This window comes from Camelina sativa, chromosome 6 (assembly GCF_000633955.1).
Source record: "Camelina sativa cultivar DH55 chromosome 6, Cs, whole genome shotgun sequence".
Taxonomy (NCBI): domain Eukaryota; kingdom Viridiplantae; phylum Streptophyta; class Magnoliopsida; order Brassicales; family Brassicaceae; genus Camelina; species Camelina sativa.
The window spans coordinates 15,245,418-15,264,101 of NC_025690.1; the positions used below are offsets into that span (position 1 = coordinate 15,245,418).

The 18,684-nt window shown below is 33.4% G+C and overlaps 5 protein-coding genes and 1 long non-coding RNA gene across 7 annotated transcripts in view; 1 reads left to right on the top strand and 5 right to left on the bottom strand.

Annotated features, from left to right (window-relative positions):
- On the bottom strand, window positions 90-783 carry LOC109125300. The gene is made up of 3 exons (XR_002032564.1): window positions 493-783; window positions 199-257; window positions 90-110 (listed from the first exon to the last, which is right to left on the bottom strand). It is a non-coding gene; the product is annotated as an uncharacterized LOC109125300 (long non-coding RNA).
- Window positions 2,117-2,953, top strand: LOC104699090 (putative F-box protein At3g52320). The gene is made up of 2 exons (XM_010414437.1): window positions 2,117-2,216; window positions 2,316-2,953. The coding sequence occupies exons 1-2, from the start codon at window positions 2,117-2,119 to the stop codon at window positions 2,951-2,953; spliced, it is 738 nt and encodes a 245-aa protein (XP_010412739.1).
- Window positions 7,587-8,526, bottom strand: LOC109125292. The gene is made up of 2 exons (XM_019226936.1): window positions 8,047-8,526; window positions 7,587-7,958 (listed from the first exon to the last, which is right to left on the bottom strand). Exons 1-2 carry the CDS (start codon window positions 8,146-8,148, stop codon window positions 7,680-7,682), a joined length of 381 nt encoding a protein of 126 aa, XP_019082481.1. The 5' UTR covers window positions 8,149-8,526; the 3' UTR covers window positions 7,587-7,679.
- On the bottom strand, window positions 9,981-11,026 carry LOC104791509 (transcription repressor OFP18-like). The gene has a single exon (XM_010517418.2). It carries the CDS (start codon window positions 10,844-10,846, stop codon window positions 10,016-10,018), a length of 831 nt encoding a protein of 276 aa, XP_010515720.1. The 5' UTR covers window positions 10,847-11,026; the 3' UTR covers window positions 9,981-10,015.
- On the bottom strand, window positions 14,864-15,748 carry LOC104791508 (transcription repressor OFP15-like). The gene has a single exon (XM_010517417.2). It carries the CDS (start codon window positions 15,658-15,660, stop codon window positions 15,085-15,087), a length of 576 nt encoding a protein of 191 aa, XP_010515719.1. The 5' UTR covers window positions 15,661-15,748; the 3' UTR covers window positions 14,864-15,084.
- LOC104791511 (ubiquitin-conjugating enzyme E2 variant 1D) overlaps window positions 17,628-18,684 on the bottom strand; it is a 1,671-nt gene continuing 614 nt past the window's right edge. Inside the window, exons 2-4 of one of the 2 annotated variants that reach the window (XM_010517419.2) lie at window positions 18,395-18,537; window positions 18,145-18,270; window positions 17,628-18,053 (exon numbers count right to left, since the gene is read on the bottom strand). In XM_010517419.2, coding sequence (XP_010515721.1) covers window positions 17,913-18,053; window positions 18,145-18,270; window positions 18,395-18,537 — 410 coding nt within the window. In that variant the 3' untranslated portion in view covers window positions 17,628-17,912. The remainder of the gene's footprint in view (window positions 18,054-18,144; window positions 18,271-18,394; window positions 18,538-18,684) is intronic. The other variant, XM_010517420.2, reaches the window with a different exon arrangement.

Genomic DNA, 18,684 nt, shown 5'->3' on the forward strand with positions numbered 1-18,684 from the left:
TCAATATTATTTGTTAAGAGTTTCGGGAAACACTAACCAATAAGTAGTCTCTTCCAAACACTTTATCTCAATGTAAGATTAAATGGCTCTACTGAGATACATGATATGTGCTGTCATATATGCAATACATAACAAAATCTTATTGCAAGAACTTGCGTAGCTACAAAATAAGTAACCCAGTAAGAAATGTAAACTTACATATCATTACGATTACTTGGTATATGTTCTTCATCTCGATTATAGCAATTTTGTATACACTGGAAACATAAGAAATTGTATATTCATCACATACAATACAATTGCAAAGCAAAATACATACACCCATTAAATTTGCCACTTCTCTGATTTACTTCAAACATATAACAAATGAAAGGTATAATAATAACAAATTGGTAAACTGTGGACAATATGTTTGATTTAATCACGAGAAATATGTATTCTTATTCTACCTGTAATAACATAAAATGAATGAGTGGATCATAGGCAGCTTACCAAATTAATTGTATTGACAAGGATCGGGCCAATAAACCAAAACCCAATACTGAATCCGCCGATCAAGATATCGATTGACTACTACATCTGAATGATCTTCGTATTTCCGAATTTGAGCTTCTCCGAAAACAATTGTAACAGATAAAATTCATCTCAAAGCAATTCATGTTCCATAAATAGAATAGTTGTCAGACTTGAGAACAACAAAGGTTTGTGTCAAATATATTTTGAAAAGTCGAGGGTTTGGAAATCGAAGGAAAACGAGATGGTGTTTAGGGAAAGAAGATGAGAAAACAGTTCTCTTTCGGTCTTTCCAATGTAGATCTCGATTCATAGATCGGTAATTAAAAAAAAAAAAAGGCTCTCGGCCCAAAAGAAACCCAATTTAATGCATCTCTTCATGATCCATTGGTATGGGAATATGTTTTACAGCCTTAGATCCAGATGGATAATTACACGCAACAAAAAAAATGTCGTAAGTAATTAAAGCTTAGCTTCCCAAATTTGCAACAACCATCTCACTATTAAAAGCTAACAATGATAAGTTTATAATGTAAATATCAATAACTCTCATAAATTAATAATTTAAACACTTTTGTTCAATTAATTTTATACAAATTAATTTATTTTACAACACTTTTACTAACAATATATATATAGAAAAATTTAACTAAATAACACGTAAACATTTCCATATGCTCCAGCGGACATATTCATCCTTTCTTCGTGTTGTAGGGGCCTTAACTGGTCATTACTTTATATAAATCATTTTTTAATTACCAAAATTAATTACATACACAAATTATAATGTCTTTAATTTCAAATATTAAGAAAATGTACTCATTATTTGTATTCTTATTTTATTTTATCCAAATTTATGATAATACTAAATTTTTCTCTAATCTAATTTAGTTTATTTTATCAAAACGCATCATACCATTTATTTTTCTTTTTACTATTTTATCCAAATTCATTGTATAAATATATAATCCACTATAATATATATATATATAATCGATTGCACTATACTGAACTGAGAGTGTAACATATTCCAATTTGTTATAAACTGAATGTCTCTATGAATATTCCTCCGCGCTGTAGCGTAGTCCGTCCCTAGTTAAAAAAATATAACTGATCCCATCGGTATAACCGATGGGAATGCTTTGAGAATCTCACTGAGGATCTATCGATGGAGATACTGGTGAAGTGATCAGCTAAACAGGTGACGAGGTCAATGTGCGTCTCAAAACTTTGGTATTCCGTAATCTCCTCTCGCTATTTTTTTTTTCTGATAACTCAGGAGTGATCTAAAGGCTTTCTAGGCCCAAAGACTAATGTACTGGAGCCGGGGGAAACCATGTTAAATTTTGAAACCCCGTGACCAATGCTACTCAAACCAGGTGGTGGGACTTTTCTCCCTTTACCACTGGATCAAGGCGACTTGGTTTCCTCTCGCTATTTTACCAACCTTTTTCTTGAATCCTCATCATTGACGTCCAAACGACCGCGTTTACATATGTATCTTGTGAGCAAAAGATACCTACTTAATTATACGTGTCTTATATCATCGTCGCTTAATGATCACTTGGATACGCCTGTCTTTGTATTCGACCAAACTCTGGACATGCCAGGACTAGGAGGCTATTTCATGAATGCTCTTCGTGGCTTGTTCTGTGTTAGGCTTGGAAGATGTGTGCGAATCTGTAACCTCACCACCAAGCAGCTCGTGGATTTGCCCATCATGAGATCAAAACTTTTGGCTGAAGCCAATGACAATATTTGGAGCTTTTTTGGACACGACTCTGTTGATGATGAATACAAAGTGCTTAGCACAGTTTGGAAGGGGGGCAAGGGAGATGACATAATGAGATCCGAGCATCAGATGTTGGTACTTGGTCCTGGAGCTTATTGGAGAAACACTTATAACATCAGTACTCATCCTCATCGTCCTTATTCACAAGGTATCTTCATCAACAGTGTGTTGTATTATGGAGCTTGGATTTACAAGAACACATGTGTGGTTATGAGTTTTGACTTTGCTTATGAAGAGTTTGATTTGATTGAGTTACCTGTTGAGGCTGGCATTGTGTGGCACAAATATAATGCGACCCTCATAAACTACGGAGGCAAATTAGCTGTTTTAGAATACTCCAAGCTTTCATCTAATGCGAGTGTGGACCTGTGGGTTATGGAGAGTGCAGAGGATATGAAGTGGTCAAACAAGAATATGGTCTTACCTCTTTCACAAATGAATTTTTTACATGGCGATAAGTTGGAGATACAATGCATGAGTCGATGCGGTGAGAATAGGCTACTAAAGACAGAGAGGATATGGACTCGAACAAAACCCTCTGTCATATATGATTTGGAGAAGAACAAAATAACAAGACGCCTTGACGTAAAAACACTACAAGAAAACAGCCAATTTTCGAGGGACAAATTCGTTGGTAAATGTTTCTGACGAATTACCAAAAATAAAAAGTCCTCGGAAATCGTTTGTCGGAAATTAGAACTCTTCTGAAATCCGTCAGAAAATTTTGACGGATTTCCAAGGGTTAACTATTTCCAAGAGATTTTCAAGGACGTCAAACTACCGAGGAATTTTCAAGGGCATCACTTTTGCAAGGGTTTTCCAAGAGACATGATTTCTGAGGGATTTCCGAGGGATACAGTTTCCAAGGGTTTTCTGACGACGTCGGAGTTTCCAAGGACTTTCCGAGGGATCTTATATATAAATTACGAAAATAGAAATTCTCAATAATAAATAGAAATTCTCTATTTTTTCCTAAAAATAGAAATTCTCAATAATAAATAAAATAACAATATATATATATCAAAAAGCTTAAAATAAATATATAAATATCCTAATACAAAATATATACATCCCAATACATAATTATCTAACTAAATAACAATTTTCATAAAACTAAAATAGTTAAAAAAAAACAAATTATTTAGGATCACGAAGAGGGAATTGTCCAGGAAATTGGAAGGAAATGAAACTTTGAAGTTGGGAGAGTGTTGTTTGGGTCTGGATAAATTGTTCCTTAATCTTGAGGTTTTCTTGAACAAGTTCATTGTCCCGAGGAAAAACCGAAGAGACATTCCCATCTCGTGACACAAGATTTCCTAAACCGGGTCTCCGACCCTTGGTTAAAGGAATTTCTTAAGTAACAAAATAATAATTAATTAGTAATTAGAAATAAATAAAAAAGATAAAACATTATATTCAAATATACCTCAAGACACAATTTTAAAACTAAATCCAATCAAAATCTTTAAACTAGTATCAAAATTATTAGAAAAACCTACAAATTTTAAATAAATTAGTAATCAAATAAAATGTATTTTTTTATTTACAAAACTATTTCAAATCCCACAATATAACAACTTTAAAACTAAATCCAATCAAAATATTTAAACTAATATAAAAATTATAAGAAAAACCTACACAATTTAAATAAATAATCAACAAATTAATTCTAAAGTAAATTCTTTCTATAACTCTTTCTAAAATTAATTATAAATTAGTAATTAACAAGTAAATAAAATATTTTTTAAAACCTAATTATAAAGTAAATTCTTCATAATTTTAATTCTAAAAACCAAATTCTAATTATAAAAACCAAATTCTAAATTAAATTCTTCCTAATTCTAATAGAAATCCAAATCAAAATCCTAATTTAATAACAAATCCAATTAGGATCTAATTAAATATATTCAAAAATCTAATTCTAACAAAATATTAACAAACAAAACTAAGAATCATGTATCAAAATCATAATAAAATAAGAAACTTACATGATTATGTGGAGGAGAAGACCGATGCCGGAGTGGAGGAGAAGACCGACGAAGGAGTGGAAGAGAAGCCCGAAAATCAGAGTGGAGGAGAAGACCGGAGAACACCACCAGCGACGGAGGAAAGACTGGCGGCAAGGCAACGATCGACAGGGAGGAAGAAGACCACCGGTGGAGGAGAAACGAACGGTTTTAACAGCACCGTTCGGCTGGGAAAAAATTGTGAGGCCGTATGTGTATAAATAAATCTTTCAGAGGGATATAACCGTCGGAAATTTCTAAGAAATAATTAGGGTTTTGCCGCGTGAATGGAATAATTGGCAGGCATAAAAGTTTCGCATCGCAAAACCGTCAGAAATTAAATACCCTCGGAAATCCGTCTGAAATATTTTGGATCCCCTCGGAAATCCGTCGCATAGTAATTGCATGTATATTTATTGGCTAGTCAACCATTTATTTAACCCAAAAAACACAAAATTCGGAAATTCATCGAAACAGTCCAAATCCCTTGGAAATCCGTCGAAAATATTGTACCCCTTGGTAAACCGTCGGAAATTTCCGAGAACGTTTAGATGGATTTTATTTTTTATAACTGTTTTATTAAAATTAATTGATCTTAATAGTTGTTTAAAACTTGCCTAAGACATATTGTCAACACAGTTACAATTAGGATCATAATAGATAAAAAAATCACATAGTTTTTATAAATCAAATAAATTTCCATTAAGTTTCAACTATATTACTAATATCATCTTATAAACAATTAAGTGTAAATAATGTAATCTTTCAAGTGTTGTATTTTTTTTGTGGTACAATGTTTCATAATCTAATTAATTGTCAAATATGGCTTATTATAGTATTAGACAACACATTAGATGTATCAAAATTACAAAATTCTTTGTATAAATAAAATCCCTAGGAAAACCGTCAGAAATTACCGACGAATTTCAGAGGACGTCGGAAGTTTCTGAGGGTTTTCCTTGGAAATGAGATTTTTTCCTTAATATGACCATATTCGTCTTCCCTGGGACAGCCCTCTGAAATTTCTTACAGATTTCCGACGAAATGTCCGACGGATTTGCGAGACCATATTATATTCTTTGGGTTTCCGTCTATAATATCGAGACTAATATATATATTTATATGTATTTAATATATAAATATACAAATACATACGAAATTATATATAATCGTAATAAATATAATCACAACGGATATGATGGCATAGGTCTCCGTAATCCGTTGGAAATCTATTAGAATTTACCAACGGTCTTCTGTCCCTCTTGAAAGTCGTCGGAAGTTTTGACAATTTTCCGACGAGTTTCCAACGACCGGGTTTTCGTCAGAAATTTCCAAGATATTACCGACGAAATAATAAATTTCCGAGTATTTTTTGAGAGTCGACGTTTCCTCATAATATCCTTGGAATATGTCGGAAACCTCTTGGAAAACTGTCGGAAATTTCCTACGGATTTTTTCTTTCAGAAATTCCGTCCGAAATCGACGTGCTTTCTTGTAGTGATAACCTCTTGTATTTGCATTATAGGGATTTCCATACGACTTTTTGGGAGGGATTTACATACGACTTAGGGATTTCCTAAGATTAGTTTATTATTTTATTTATTAGGTTTATAGATTAAACCACATTTAGATTTTCTTTGGATTTTTTTCAGATTTATTTCTTCTTTGGATTTTTTCTTTATTCTTTATTTAATAAGCAGATGACCATATTTTATCATCCATTTGGATATGAGTTGTTTCAAATATTAGCCACGATAATGATTCAAGCTATGAGGAGATAGCTACGTACGTTTGGTACATTAGATATTGTATTCTAGTTTTATTTTCCTCTTTCATCTACATTAGTTTTTTTCCATCTACCCACCAAAGAAATCCTAAAAAAATTTGCATGTTTATTTATTGGCTTACTCGACTTGCTTCTTCTCCTTAACTACTTCAGTCATCGATTAATTCCTCTATGTTTTCATTTTTAGTTCTAACTTATTGGCACGTGTTTGGAATGAACTACAACTTTATCCATACTTGCTTGTTGGATCATTCTTACAGTTTTTCTTAATTATCCTTCAGTTGCTTTCTTTTTTTTGTCCAGATCCCTAAGGCTGTTGGCAAGTTTTACGGTATTGGGGTTGAAACCCATACTTTGCTCGTAATAAGATCTAGACTTCGAACGTCCTTCAAATGGCCTTTTTTCTTCTGTCCACGTATATAATACTTTCAGATCCCTTGGATTGAGTGAGGAAAGAATGTTCTGGAGAGTACGTTGACTAGTTTTTCCAGATATATTTATAAGCAGCATTGAAGAATATGCTAAGTAATGCGGTGATACTCAGCATATTCGCTATTAAACCAAGTAAGGCACTACAACAAATTTGTCCATTCTTAGCGTTCGATAAATGCTATTATATGTGATACATATCGTTTTTGTAAAAGCTATTTTTGCCCAAGCTATAATAGACTTCCCATATAATAGCGTTTTTTATTCATACTATTATATCGTTATATATAATAGCGTAATGTCGGCGTTATAAATGTTTTAAATATAGCGTCGTAAATGTTATTAAAAATTATTCAATAACATTATTGCACTGCTATTATAATTTATATTGTTGCAATATTTTATTGCTGTTATATTTAATATAATGTCTTAATATTTATGCTATGATTTAGTATTTTTTTGATAAAATTAAAATCCATTGTGCTATATTACATGTTCATATTAGAGCTATTATATGGTTACATTTTAAAAGTGGAACCTGTTTTATATGAAAATATATATAATATAAAACATCCAAGAGATACACTTTAATCCAAAAATTACATAAGTCTCAACGTACATAAGTTTCAATATCATAAGTTCCTATAAAATAAACTTCATAAGTCTCAATACCATAAGTTCCCATAAGCTAAACAACACAAGTCTAAATAGCATAAGTTCTCATAATCTAGACAAAGGTACTTCAGTTTCAAACCATTACCACTTTGTCCTCTGGCCATGCGAGTGTTGTACCAATTGCATCTTCCATACACTCGATAGCAGAAGTACGCCTCCAAACAGCGGCATCATTAACCTTCACCACATCTACCCAAACGCGTACTGCATTAGGTCCCAATGGAGCACAATGGACAACTTGGTCTGGATTGTTTGAAGACCAACGTCCTTCAGCAACAACCCGATTCTCCCCGATAATATCCAACAATTTGCACTTCTGATTTTCCTTGCTAACTGACTCTTTCTTTTTACGCTGACAATATAACAACATATNTATAAAATAAACTTCATAAGTCTCAATACCATAAGTTCCCATAAGCTAAACAACACAAGTCTAAATAGCATAAGTTCTCATAATCTAGACAAAGGTACTTCAGTTTCAAACCATTACCACTTTGTCCTCTGGCCATGCGAGTGTTGTACCAATTGCATCTTCCATACACTCGATAGCAGAAGTACGCCTCCAAACAGCGGCATCATTAACCTTCACCACATCTACCCAAACGCGTACTGCATTAGGTCCCAATGGAGCACAATGGACAACTTGGTCTGGATTGTTTGAAGACCAACGTCCTTCAGCAACAACCCGATTCTCCCCGATAATATCCAACAATTTGCACTTCTGATTTTCCTTGCTAACTGACTCTTTCTTTTTACGCTGACAATATAACAACATATTATAAGCAACAACAACAATACTAAACATCAATAACATAAATAACACTTAAAGGAGTGAAGTACATTACCGGCGATCTCCGAACAGGTGAGTCTATAACATTTTTAGCTTTCTTGACAGGGGCTAAAGGAGTTGCTTCAGATATCTGATTATGAGATGAGACTGTTTGCATGATAGGAGTTGGGATCTAAGACTGAGACAGTGGAGATTTATGCAGGCATGAATCTTTTGATAACCCATATCAAAAGACTTCAAAAATTTCTTCACATCATTTAGTGATGTGTGAAGTACATTACCATCCGGTAACATTTCTGACAACGTCTCAAGGAGATCATTGAAGCTTTTGTCGGACCAGCCATTCTATGTCTTCATCCTAAACAATGTCACAATGGCTGATAGCTTGCTATGGGAAGAACAGCTTGGATATAAAGGGGTTTCTGCATCAGTTAGCTTTGCGTAGAACTCATCATCTATCTTGTCTTCCCCCTCAACAGTCTCACAATTTCTTAACGGCTCTTCATCCATAAACTCAGCAGCTTGATATAAACCAAAAATCTCATCATTCCACCGATTTAATTTCTCAATGAATTCAGCCCCTGAGTTCACTTCACCATGGTGATACCAATCTTTCCCCAACTTGTAAGTCTCATCCATGCCTCTAGTTACTAGATGAGCAACCACAACACTACACGAATGACGATCTACATTTCTATAGTCAACGCATGGGCATATTACCATGCCACTATCTCCTAACTCAGCAGCCACCGTCCGGACAAATTTCCAGGCACCTATTTCGTATGCTGGATCAAGTCTTCATTGTATTTGGAAGGAAGAACGACACAAACGAAGATACCTTAATGTCTATATTCATTTGTTGAAATCCTAACAGTATGTAATCAATTACATACCTGCTAAGATGAACCCATTCCTTGTCCAACATTTTAGTTTTTAAACAGTTGAATCTAAAACTAAGCATAAGTTTTTAAACAGTTAACAAAAATCAATACAAAAATCTAAATAAAGCAGATTTGAGAAATCAAGCACATGAAGAGGACACAAACGAGATTAAAAGTGAAATTTACTTTCGACAGATTTGAGAAATCAAGCACATGAAGAGGACACAAACATGCAATTTTCATATTCGACCAAAATCAAACTAACCTGAAAGTTTAACTAAAATGTGAACAAACTTACAGATTTGTTGTTTAGGTTTTAGATTTCTCATCTCTCAAGTTTGTCTTTGTTGTTGGACGAGCTTGACACCTCACAAAAGGAGATTTAAAGTGAAATTAGGTTACTGATGAAGAATGAAATTGAAAAAAAAAACAATTAGTTGTCTAATTTCAGGTTACCTTCGTCTGAGAAATCGAAGAGGAGAAGATATAGCTCGACTGGAGAAATCGAAGAAGAAGATACAGACCACGGGCGACACAGAGACAGAATGAAATCGAAGAAGAAGATACAGAGATAGAAGGAAATCGAAGACGTCGACGGCGATTGTGTCTAGGTTTTGAGATTTAGAGAGAGAACCGAAGGGATGAGGACAAAAAAATATCTGAGATCTTTTATTTTATTTGTTCTAGGTGTTAAAACGGTTGAATAAAAGTTTTGGCTAAATGTTAAAGCGGTTACAAAAATTTTGGACCGCCAAAGTGACTTTCACTTCCCGCTTATGCTATAAATAGGCTTAGCACTAATAAAATGCTGAAATATAATTGCTAAAATCCGAAACTATTCTTTAACAACAGTTACATAACTAGTGCTATCAAATGGTGCTATCGATGAGCAAATTTGTTGTAGTGAGGCCTTCGTAATGCAATCTTAATTTCACCATTTTTGATGATTTTGGTTGTTGATCAAATTTGTAGTTTACCATGCACTAATCTTCTGCATCAAAGAAAAAAAAAAAAAAATCGTATATGGCACGTGCTACAAAAAGTGTACACGTGTGTAATCATGGTTAACTCCATAATATCAAATCAGAAAAAGGAAGTAATCCACAGATTTATCAAAATGAAGGAATTATTAAGAAAGATACATTAACCATTTGGATTAATCTTCTCTTCTAAGTCAAACAACGACGATAAACAACAAACGCCCCTACTCTTCTCGCCTCTCGAAGTCTCCAGCAATAATCGTACGAACGTCGACGAGGTCTCATCGGAGGAAGAGTCCGACGTGTACAACGAGATCGGCCACGACGATGAAAGAGAATCCTCGACGACTACGTCGGAACTAGGTTCTCCGGCGACATCTTTGGATGGTACAACTGCAAAGTTTAACACCAAATCGACGAAGGCTGCGAAGATGTATCTATGGCTGGTCTTGGCGTTCACTTTCAAGAACCAAAATAGAAGTTTCTCGAGGCTTTTCCAGTCATGATGAAGAGCGTGTGCTTCAACCATCTTTTCCATTGAGTTCTTGAAATCAGAGTAAGGATCGTTTGTTTCCAAGGACAAGAGCATGAAGCCTTCTTCCTCTTCTTCTTCAAGATCTTCTCTCTTGGTAGCGTCATCGAGTATAGAGTTCGATGCTCCTCTCTGTTCGAAGATGAGTCTTTTCGATGGTTTTAGCCCTTTAATCACATTCTCTATAGACTCTATCTCCGGCTGATTTTCCATGACGTGGCTGGTGGAGGAGAAGGAGGAGTATGAGGAGGAGGAGGAGAAGCTTCTCGGTGGTGGTTCGGATTCGTCGACATGTTTAGGTTTGTTAACGATTACGGAAGCTCTTGAAGATGTTGTTTTAGGGTTTTGTTGATGACAAGAAGGCCATGGCCATGAAGATGAAGAAGATGATGAACTTGAAGAAAATGAAGAAGATGATGTGTCGTTCTTGTTTAGGAATGGGAGTTTCATTTTCCTTACCATTTTGCTTTTTTTTTTTTTTTGGTTCTTAAGAAAATTAGGAATGTAATTTTCTCTTTTTTTGGGGGGTTGGATTCAAAATTATAGGGAATTAATGGTGAGAGAGCGAAAGAAGATTTTAAGGCTTTTTTGAAAAAGAGAGTAGAGGCAGCAGCACCAAAGGATGTGGGGTCATTTTTTACAAAAGAGAAAACTTTATTAGATTTATTTTCATTTTATTAAATTTTGATTTTCTTTTTTTGGTTAGTGTATTTAATTATTGGCACCCAAATTTATTGTTGTTTGGTTGGGGATCATTCAATTTTTGTAAGTACATTTTCCCGGTTAAAATTTCTGTGTGTTTTTCTAACAATTTTGATAATTTGAATCTCTAGAATCAATATATATATATATATATATTTGAATTTCAAGAATATTAATTAATACATGAATTATTCCTAATAGTATATTAACTCACTTTAAAACTTAAGTAAACTGTAAATCTTCATAGAATTGATATTTTTGCGTAATTGCGTTCACTGAAAATGCAAATCAAATACATGATAAGTCCATGCATATTGTAGTAATTTAAGTATACTTTATCTAAAAATAATTTAAAATTTAACACATCTATGAAACTTTTATTTTTTTATGTATTTGATAGTGAGCAAATTAAAAAGAAAAAAAAAACAAATATCATCATAAGTAAATAAAATTAAAATTTAAGAAATAGAACATAAGACCAAGTCCAACCGCAACAACTTTGTAGAGTTTTTTTAATATATATATATAAAATGACACCTGTCTATTTGTTATGAGAAATGTTTTTTGACTAAAGTCATCTCCAGTGGGACATGGTCATCAAAAGAGTTCTTTAACAAAATATATATAATAACGAGAGAGAAAAGAAAAAGGAGAGAATCGTTTTAGAAGTTACTTAGGGAAGAACTGTTACTCGTACCAAATAGACAAGTGTCATGTTTTTAGTGGATACTACTAATAAAAGATAATAAATATATCTATAATTAAAATAAACCTTTTTTTTAAAAGAAACCTTGTAACGTTGCTCCGTTATACTTACTCTAAGTAACTTAAGAAACAGTGTAAAATTTCTTTAAAAAGAAAAAAATTTAATCTTTTATTAATAGTAACCACTAAAAAAATGACACATGTCTATTTATCTCTAGACTAAGCAACTTAAATAGTAATTCTCTCTTGTTTTTCTTTCTTCTCTCATTATTATATATTTTTTAACAACTCTCTTAGACCATTACTATCGGTGATGATGTCAAATTGGGTTCTCAAATCAGATTTTAATATTAGAAGATTATTTAATTTAAATTTTATTTGTTTTAAAAAAATCAACCAATCAGAATATGACATTTAATGAAAAATATGTCTGAAAGTATTTTTAAATGTTTTGGCAGAGACCTTGTATCACCCACTAAAAGATGATGAACGGAAATGTCCTTTTAAAATTGAGATCCTATGTAGATTTTATTAATATTTTAATACAGTACTATTATCTATTTAATTAATTATTTTTGTTTTTAAAGTGAACAATGAGATGGTGATAACTAGGCAAGAGAGTATATGTGGATGTCTTCATTTGTCTTCTGCCAAACCAAGATCTCTCTCTCCTCACCTTTTTAATTTTTTTTTAATTAAAAAGACACTGATCAAAAGATCACAAATCGGCTTGCTCTTAGTTAACATGAAAATACCCTAAGTAGCAATTCTCTCATTATTATATATTCTTTTTTAACAACTCTCTTGTTACCATCTCTCCTAACTACCTACTCAACTAGTGTTGTGAGAAAAGAGTTAATCAACGTCAATGTTTGATTAAATGTTCCTATTAAAAATTGACAGGCAACTATTAAACTATAGATAGATACAACAACATGACATAAACGATCTCCAAAATAAATGAGTCCAACACAATCGCCAAAATAATTGATTGAAACTTCATAGCTGTACCTGTCGAAAATATTCATCATGCATGATCATTATATTGTAATTATGTAAGCATTTCTTGAAATAGAGTACAAACTTGCAATATCGATGAGGCTGCACTTATTCAGTAATATATTCATTCATAGTAATCACCACTGATCAACTACCCCCCCCCCCCCCCCCCCCCCCCCCCNTAAAAATGGGAAACTTCATTTTTTATAATACAATCATCTCTTACATATTTTATAAAACAATCATCTCTTACATATAAACTGCATTAGTTCCTTAGTAGCATGATTCGGTAGTATAGAAACCAACTCTCGTCTTGGGCTGTTTGTAAATTTTCACCTACTTTATGTACATTCAAACAGAAAAAAATTATTCGGTAGTCTAGAAACTCTGAAAATTCAATGTGCTCAATGAAATTTGGGTTTTACAAAAAGTTGGGACCATAACACCAAAATTTTTTGGGTGTTAGTGCGACGTCATGTTTTAGATCAAAATTGAGTAGAAATATCTAAAGTCTAAACAATTAAAATAAAATAAAAACAACTAAAATGAGAACAACGAATTTAAAACATATATCAATAGATAGGCATGTACGTGTACGTGTACATATCCCACATAACACGAACTAATAAAATCAATAAACGCATTTAAAAATAGGAAACTCAACGAACAGTCGAAGGAACCAACCAACTATCAAAAAGACATGGCGTCGATGTTAGACAAATATTATAAAGTTCCGTGGTAGTCGCTTCAACTGAAACATTTCCCAATTTTAATAGTAATAATTCATTCACATATATTTGTCGAATCTGATATAACTTTAATATGCTAGGACCTTAAAAAGTTAAAGCATCGTGGCCATCGGCTAGCTTTACCTGTCCGGCTTGAATACGAACAAATCTAAAAGAATAATTTTAGATTGATCTACGTCGAAACAATATTTTGCTTACAAAAATTTGGTCTGGGTACAACCCAAATAGTTTTTTTTTTTTTTTTGAACAAAGATTTGGTTGGAATTTATCAAGTTTCAAAGTAAAAATAACGAAAGAAAACAAAGTAAACAGACAAAATTTGCTTCAAAATTATATCAGATTATGGTGCGATTTTAATTGTAACAAAATATATAGCTATCGTTGAAACCTTAGTAGCAAAAAGAAAGGTGAAAAGACAAGTGAACAATACAAAAAGAGAGTTAAAGAGAGACAAAAGTGTAAATGCTTATATCTTTACGTATTTCCTCATGTAGACTTGTTTCCCACAAACATATTGTACTTCGAATCTTATAAAGCAGTTTAGAAAAATATAGTTACTTTTTATATACTTTCATATTTATTCACTGTTTTAAGCAGTTACATGCATATATATTAGTTATAATTTGTCAGCAGAAGAGACATGTGTAGTAACGTTGATTGCTAAAAGATTTTTATACCGACCATGAAAATTTTGATGAGTCTTATTGTCGATAAAATTGTCAAGGGTTTTCAACTACCGAGCATTTGCAGTTTTCCCAAAAATAATACTATTACACTAACAATTATATGTCCGGTCACGTGTATCAAAAAGAGAATTGGATTGATGGCCAGGGCGTACAAAATCTATTGGTTTGTCCGTTTGTATTTGGATCTCAATGGAGTTGGATAAAATGTATTTGCAAATAACAATTATTAAGTCAAATTGAAACTCTATAGACTGCAACCCTTTTTTTTCTTTGGTCTTTGTCGATGTCATGCTTTCATGTATATGATCCACCAACAAAAACACATCTCTCTATATAATAAACTGTAAGTAATATTAAGGATTACAAAGAAAGGATTCAAACTATAGCTTCCTACCTTCCTTTTATAATGCGCACATCTACGCATGCATGCATGTTACGAGGCTCAAGAATATATATGGACCTCATCATCACATACTATATAGTATAACTCAATATTTTCACTACAATTAGTGATGAAATCATTGGAACTAATCTACTACAAAACAATTGTGATGCTTTGTGAATAAAATTGTGTTTTTATTTGATAAATGAACAACAACAAAATAGATTAAATTAAAAAATGTACCGTAGCTATCATATATTAGCATGACAGCATGAGTCACGCATGGGAAGCAAATAACGAATTATCTCACGAATATACGAATTGATAACATGAAATAAGAGATGAAATGCTCAGACAGAGATCTCTTAATTGGGTCCGCATCAATCCCTCTAGACGTACGTAACTCGTATACTCTTCTAACCGAGGACAAACGTCAACTGCATATGTTTACTTCTTCTCTCATGAATAATCATTAATCTATTCAGTAGTCTTCACGATACATTTGGATGTAGCCGCGATGAAGCGAGTGTACCGCAACCACCTCCACCATGAACCACTTGAAATTAGAGAAAATGTAGATGGATTCCAAGGGCAAGAGCATGAATCCTTGTTCCTCATCTCTTCGAGAATAGAGTTTGATTCTCCTTTATGTTCAAAGATGAATCTTTTTGATAATTGTATCCCTTTGATCACATTCTCTATGGACTCGGTCTCCGGCAGCTCTTCAATGGCATCGATGGAGGAGGATGAGGAAGAGGAGGAGATGATTGCAGGAAGCGGCTCTTCCTCTTCCTCGTCCTCCTCTTCCCCTTTTTCCTCCTCCTCTCCATTTTCCTGCTCCTTCTCCTCCTCTTCCTCATCCCCCTTTTCTTCCTCGTCCTCCTTCTCCTTCTCCTCCTCTTCCACGTCGTCAGTAGGGTTGATTGCGGTGGTATTGACTCTGAATGATTGTGTTCTAGGATTTTGGTGACAAGAAGGCCATCCCCATGATGATGAATCTGAACTTGAATAACATGATGATGAAAAACTCTTGTTTAAAAATGGGATTTTCATTCTTTCTATTTTTTCCCTCTTTGTTGTTCGTTATCTTTCCTAATTTCTTGGGTTGGAAATCAATATGAGAAATTACTTAGGGGGAGTATAAAAGGGTTTTGGGGTGGGTGATAGATATCGTGAAACTTCGTATTTATTGTTGAACCTAAGGGAATGTACGATTAAAAGTGAACAAAGGGTTAAAGACTTAAGAGTCTCTTTTGGATATCTGATTTTCGGGTACGTAAATCCAAAGCACGAGAAAGAAGATGCATAAATCCAAAACAACGTATAAAATCTAAAAAAAATTAGCCAAAAAAAAAACTTATTATTATACTCCTATTTGGTTAAAAGGCTTTATATTATGAATAGTAAACTTCTAAGTTCATTTACGGATTCACGTAGACATATAAGTAAATACATAGTTTTCATGTTGCTAGACATACATACTCGAACCTCAAATCTCAATTCTCAAGTATAAAAAATTATTATGGTTCGAGACAGATCTTGATTTTATACAATAAAAGGTTAATTATTACTACGACGTACAGGATTATATATAAATTATTCTTTTAAATGTTTGTATTATTCGAAAAAATTAAGTTTAGAAAACTTTGTTGACCGTGTTACAATATTGCTGATCCATAATTATACTTATAAGTTTGGTCGTACTGTTACTGTACATAGTTATTTATCAACCATAACAATTATGTACCCTTTGGTCCATCTAATTTTGGTGAACATAATAATAACTGTACTATCACAATTTATTTTCTTTTTAATGTTCCTTTAAAACATTAGTCGACAACGCACAAATGTTTAAAATATGGATGTAACAACAGATCCCCGGAACTTAATTTCACAATGTCACCGTAACTATTAGTTGAAACTTGACAGTTGACAGCTTCACTTACGGCATGTGATTATGCGTATTACGTATATCTCCTAAACGATTTTTCACAATAGCATTCTCGAATATATATTATTTTCTTTATCTGTTTTTTGTTTTTAAAGAAAAAATTATAGAGATTTTTTTTAATTACATTATAGATTACATTTACATCTATCACCATAAGATCCAGGTTGGATTTTCCAGCCCTGAGTGTTGTTAATTTTTGGGCTTGAAATATGATGAAACATAATTAATTGAGCTTCTGAGCAAGGTGTAAATGTGTTATATAGGTTTTAATAAGGTTCAACCACATTTTCCCATTTACATATTTAATTATTTGGTTTTCGAAGACCACTCCTAAAGTCGTAGCTCAACTTTTATGAAATGCGGTAAAACGGAGTTAAAAAAAAAACAAAAGAAAAATGATTCAAGGAAGTTTAAGGAGTTATTTGATCTCAAAATCTCTCTCTCTCTAAGAAAACAAAGAGTTCATTTAGTAACAAAGAATTCCAAAATCATAGTGGCAACAACAATTGAAAGAAACTAGTGTCCGTTACGTAAAATGGATATCGGATCATGGAAAGAACTAAAGAAACAAAGTGTAGTGAATTTTCAATCCATGACCACGATAAAACAAACCTCAAGGATTGTATCAGACACACATGACATTGCTAAAATATCCTTATAAGACATGTAAAGGTCCACATGTCGAAGATATGATTGTTTCTCTGTCGAATTTTTTAGTGTTTGACTGAGGGATGCATGCTAAATCAAGAACGATGACATGGAACATCAAGAAGTGCATGAAGAACTTATATACAATTTATCATTCGATCTATAAGCATTATCATCAGTGGAAAAGTGTGCTAATTTCGATCGTGACGAAACTATATCAAAGGTCATGTCATTCAGTTTCACCATAGCTTTCGTTGAATTGAATCACAGAAACAAAAATTAGGGTCATAAAGCTGGTCATGGCATCTTTTTCCATCGGTTTGGATTATAAAGATTCAAATCTTTACTTGTTGAGAATAACATTGGTACATTACATCACAAACCGATAAAACCTAACAGATTTCAATAAAAAAAAAACGGCTGAGAAAATATGTTAGAATAAAGGGACGAAAGTAAATTCAGAAGATTGAACACATATGGGAGTGGGGGAAGAAGCTGTTTTTGATATTTGCACACAATGATAAAACTTCAGATGATCAATCGAACAACATCATCATCATCACCATACCATCTTTTTCTTGATGAATTAAGAAAGGAAAAAGAAAAAAGCTTGAGAACGACAATGGATGACCCCCAGATACATACTTCGGTGGTATTCGACGGGGCAATGATTTTTCAGCAAACCAGAAGAAGATCCCAGAAGCAACTAGAAGCAAGTACCTTCTGGAGGTTGAACAAGCTTACGGTTATGCGACGTGGCCATCTCCTTCTTCAGCTGTGTCAGTATATCCTCCATTGTGTACTCTCTTTGCCAGTTTGCAAGAAGCCCAAATTTCTTAGGTTCCACCTATACACACACATATACGCATTTAAAAGTTACAGTGCATACAAAGGAAAGAGACAGATCATGGGAAGGAAGGTGGCGAGTGTAGGCGTACCACTCCTGTTTCGTGGTTGACACAACCCATGTTAACACGTGAATGGAACCGGACAGTTGGAGGTTTCTCAGGGTAATCTTTGTCACAAAAGAGCTTCAACTGATAGATTCTACCTTCATGAACAGTCTGCACAAAGGTGGGCATAAAATTGATATCTGTTAGTACATTAAGATCAATGCTTCTTAAAACACTTGTTAACATAAAGGAAGACGAAGGAGAATGCTAGCATATAAAAAGCAAAAGATATAACTACGTTGTGAGGACCGATGATGGTGCCAGTCCAAGAACGCATATAGATGTCATCTCCATCATCCATGCCATAGCTCACGGTTCCATCTCCAATACCTTTCTCACCACGTTCAAGCTCCTCCAACAACCGGAAATTCCTCGGAACTATATCGTAATAAGAAAACACAATTCATATCGCAAAGCAATCATTTCTAAATTCTAAACAGGAGAATTGCACACACACACACACAAAAAAAAAGCATCTTTCTAATCAAAACAGAGAATTGAAAACTTTGAATTAACCATTACCCC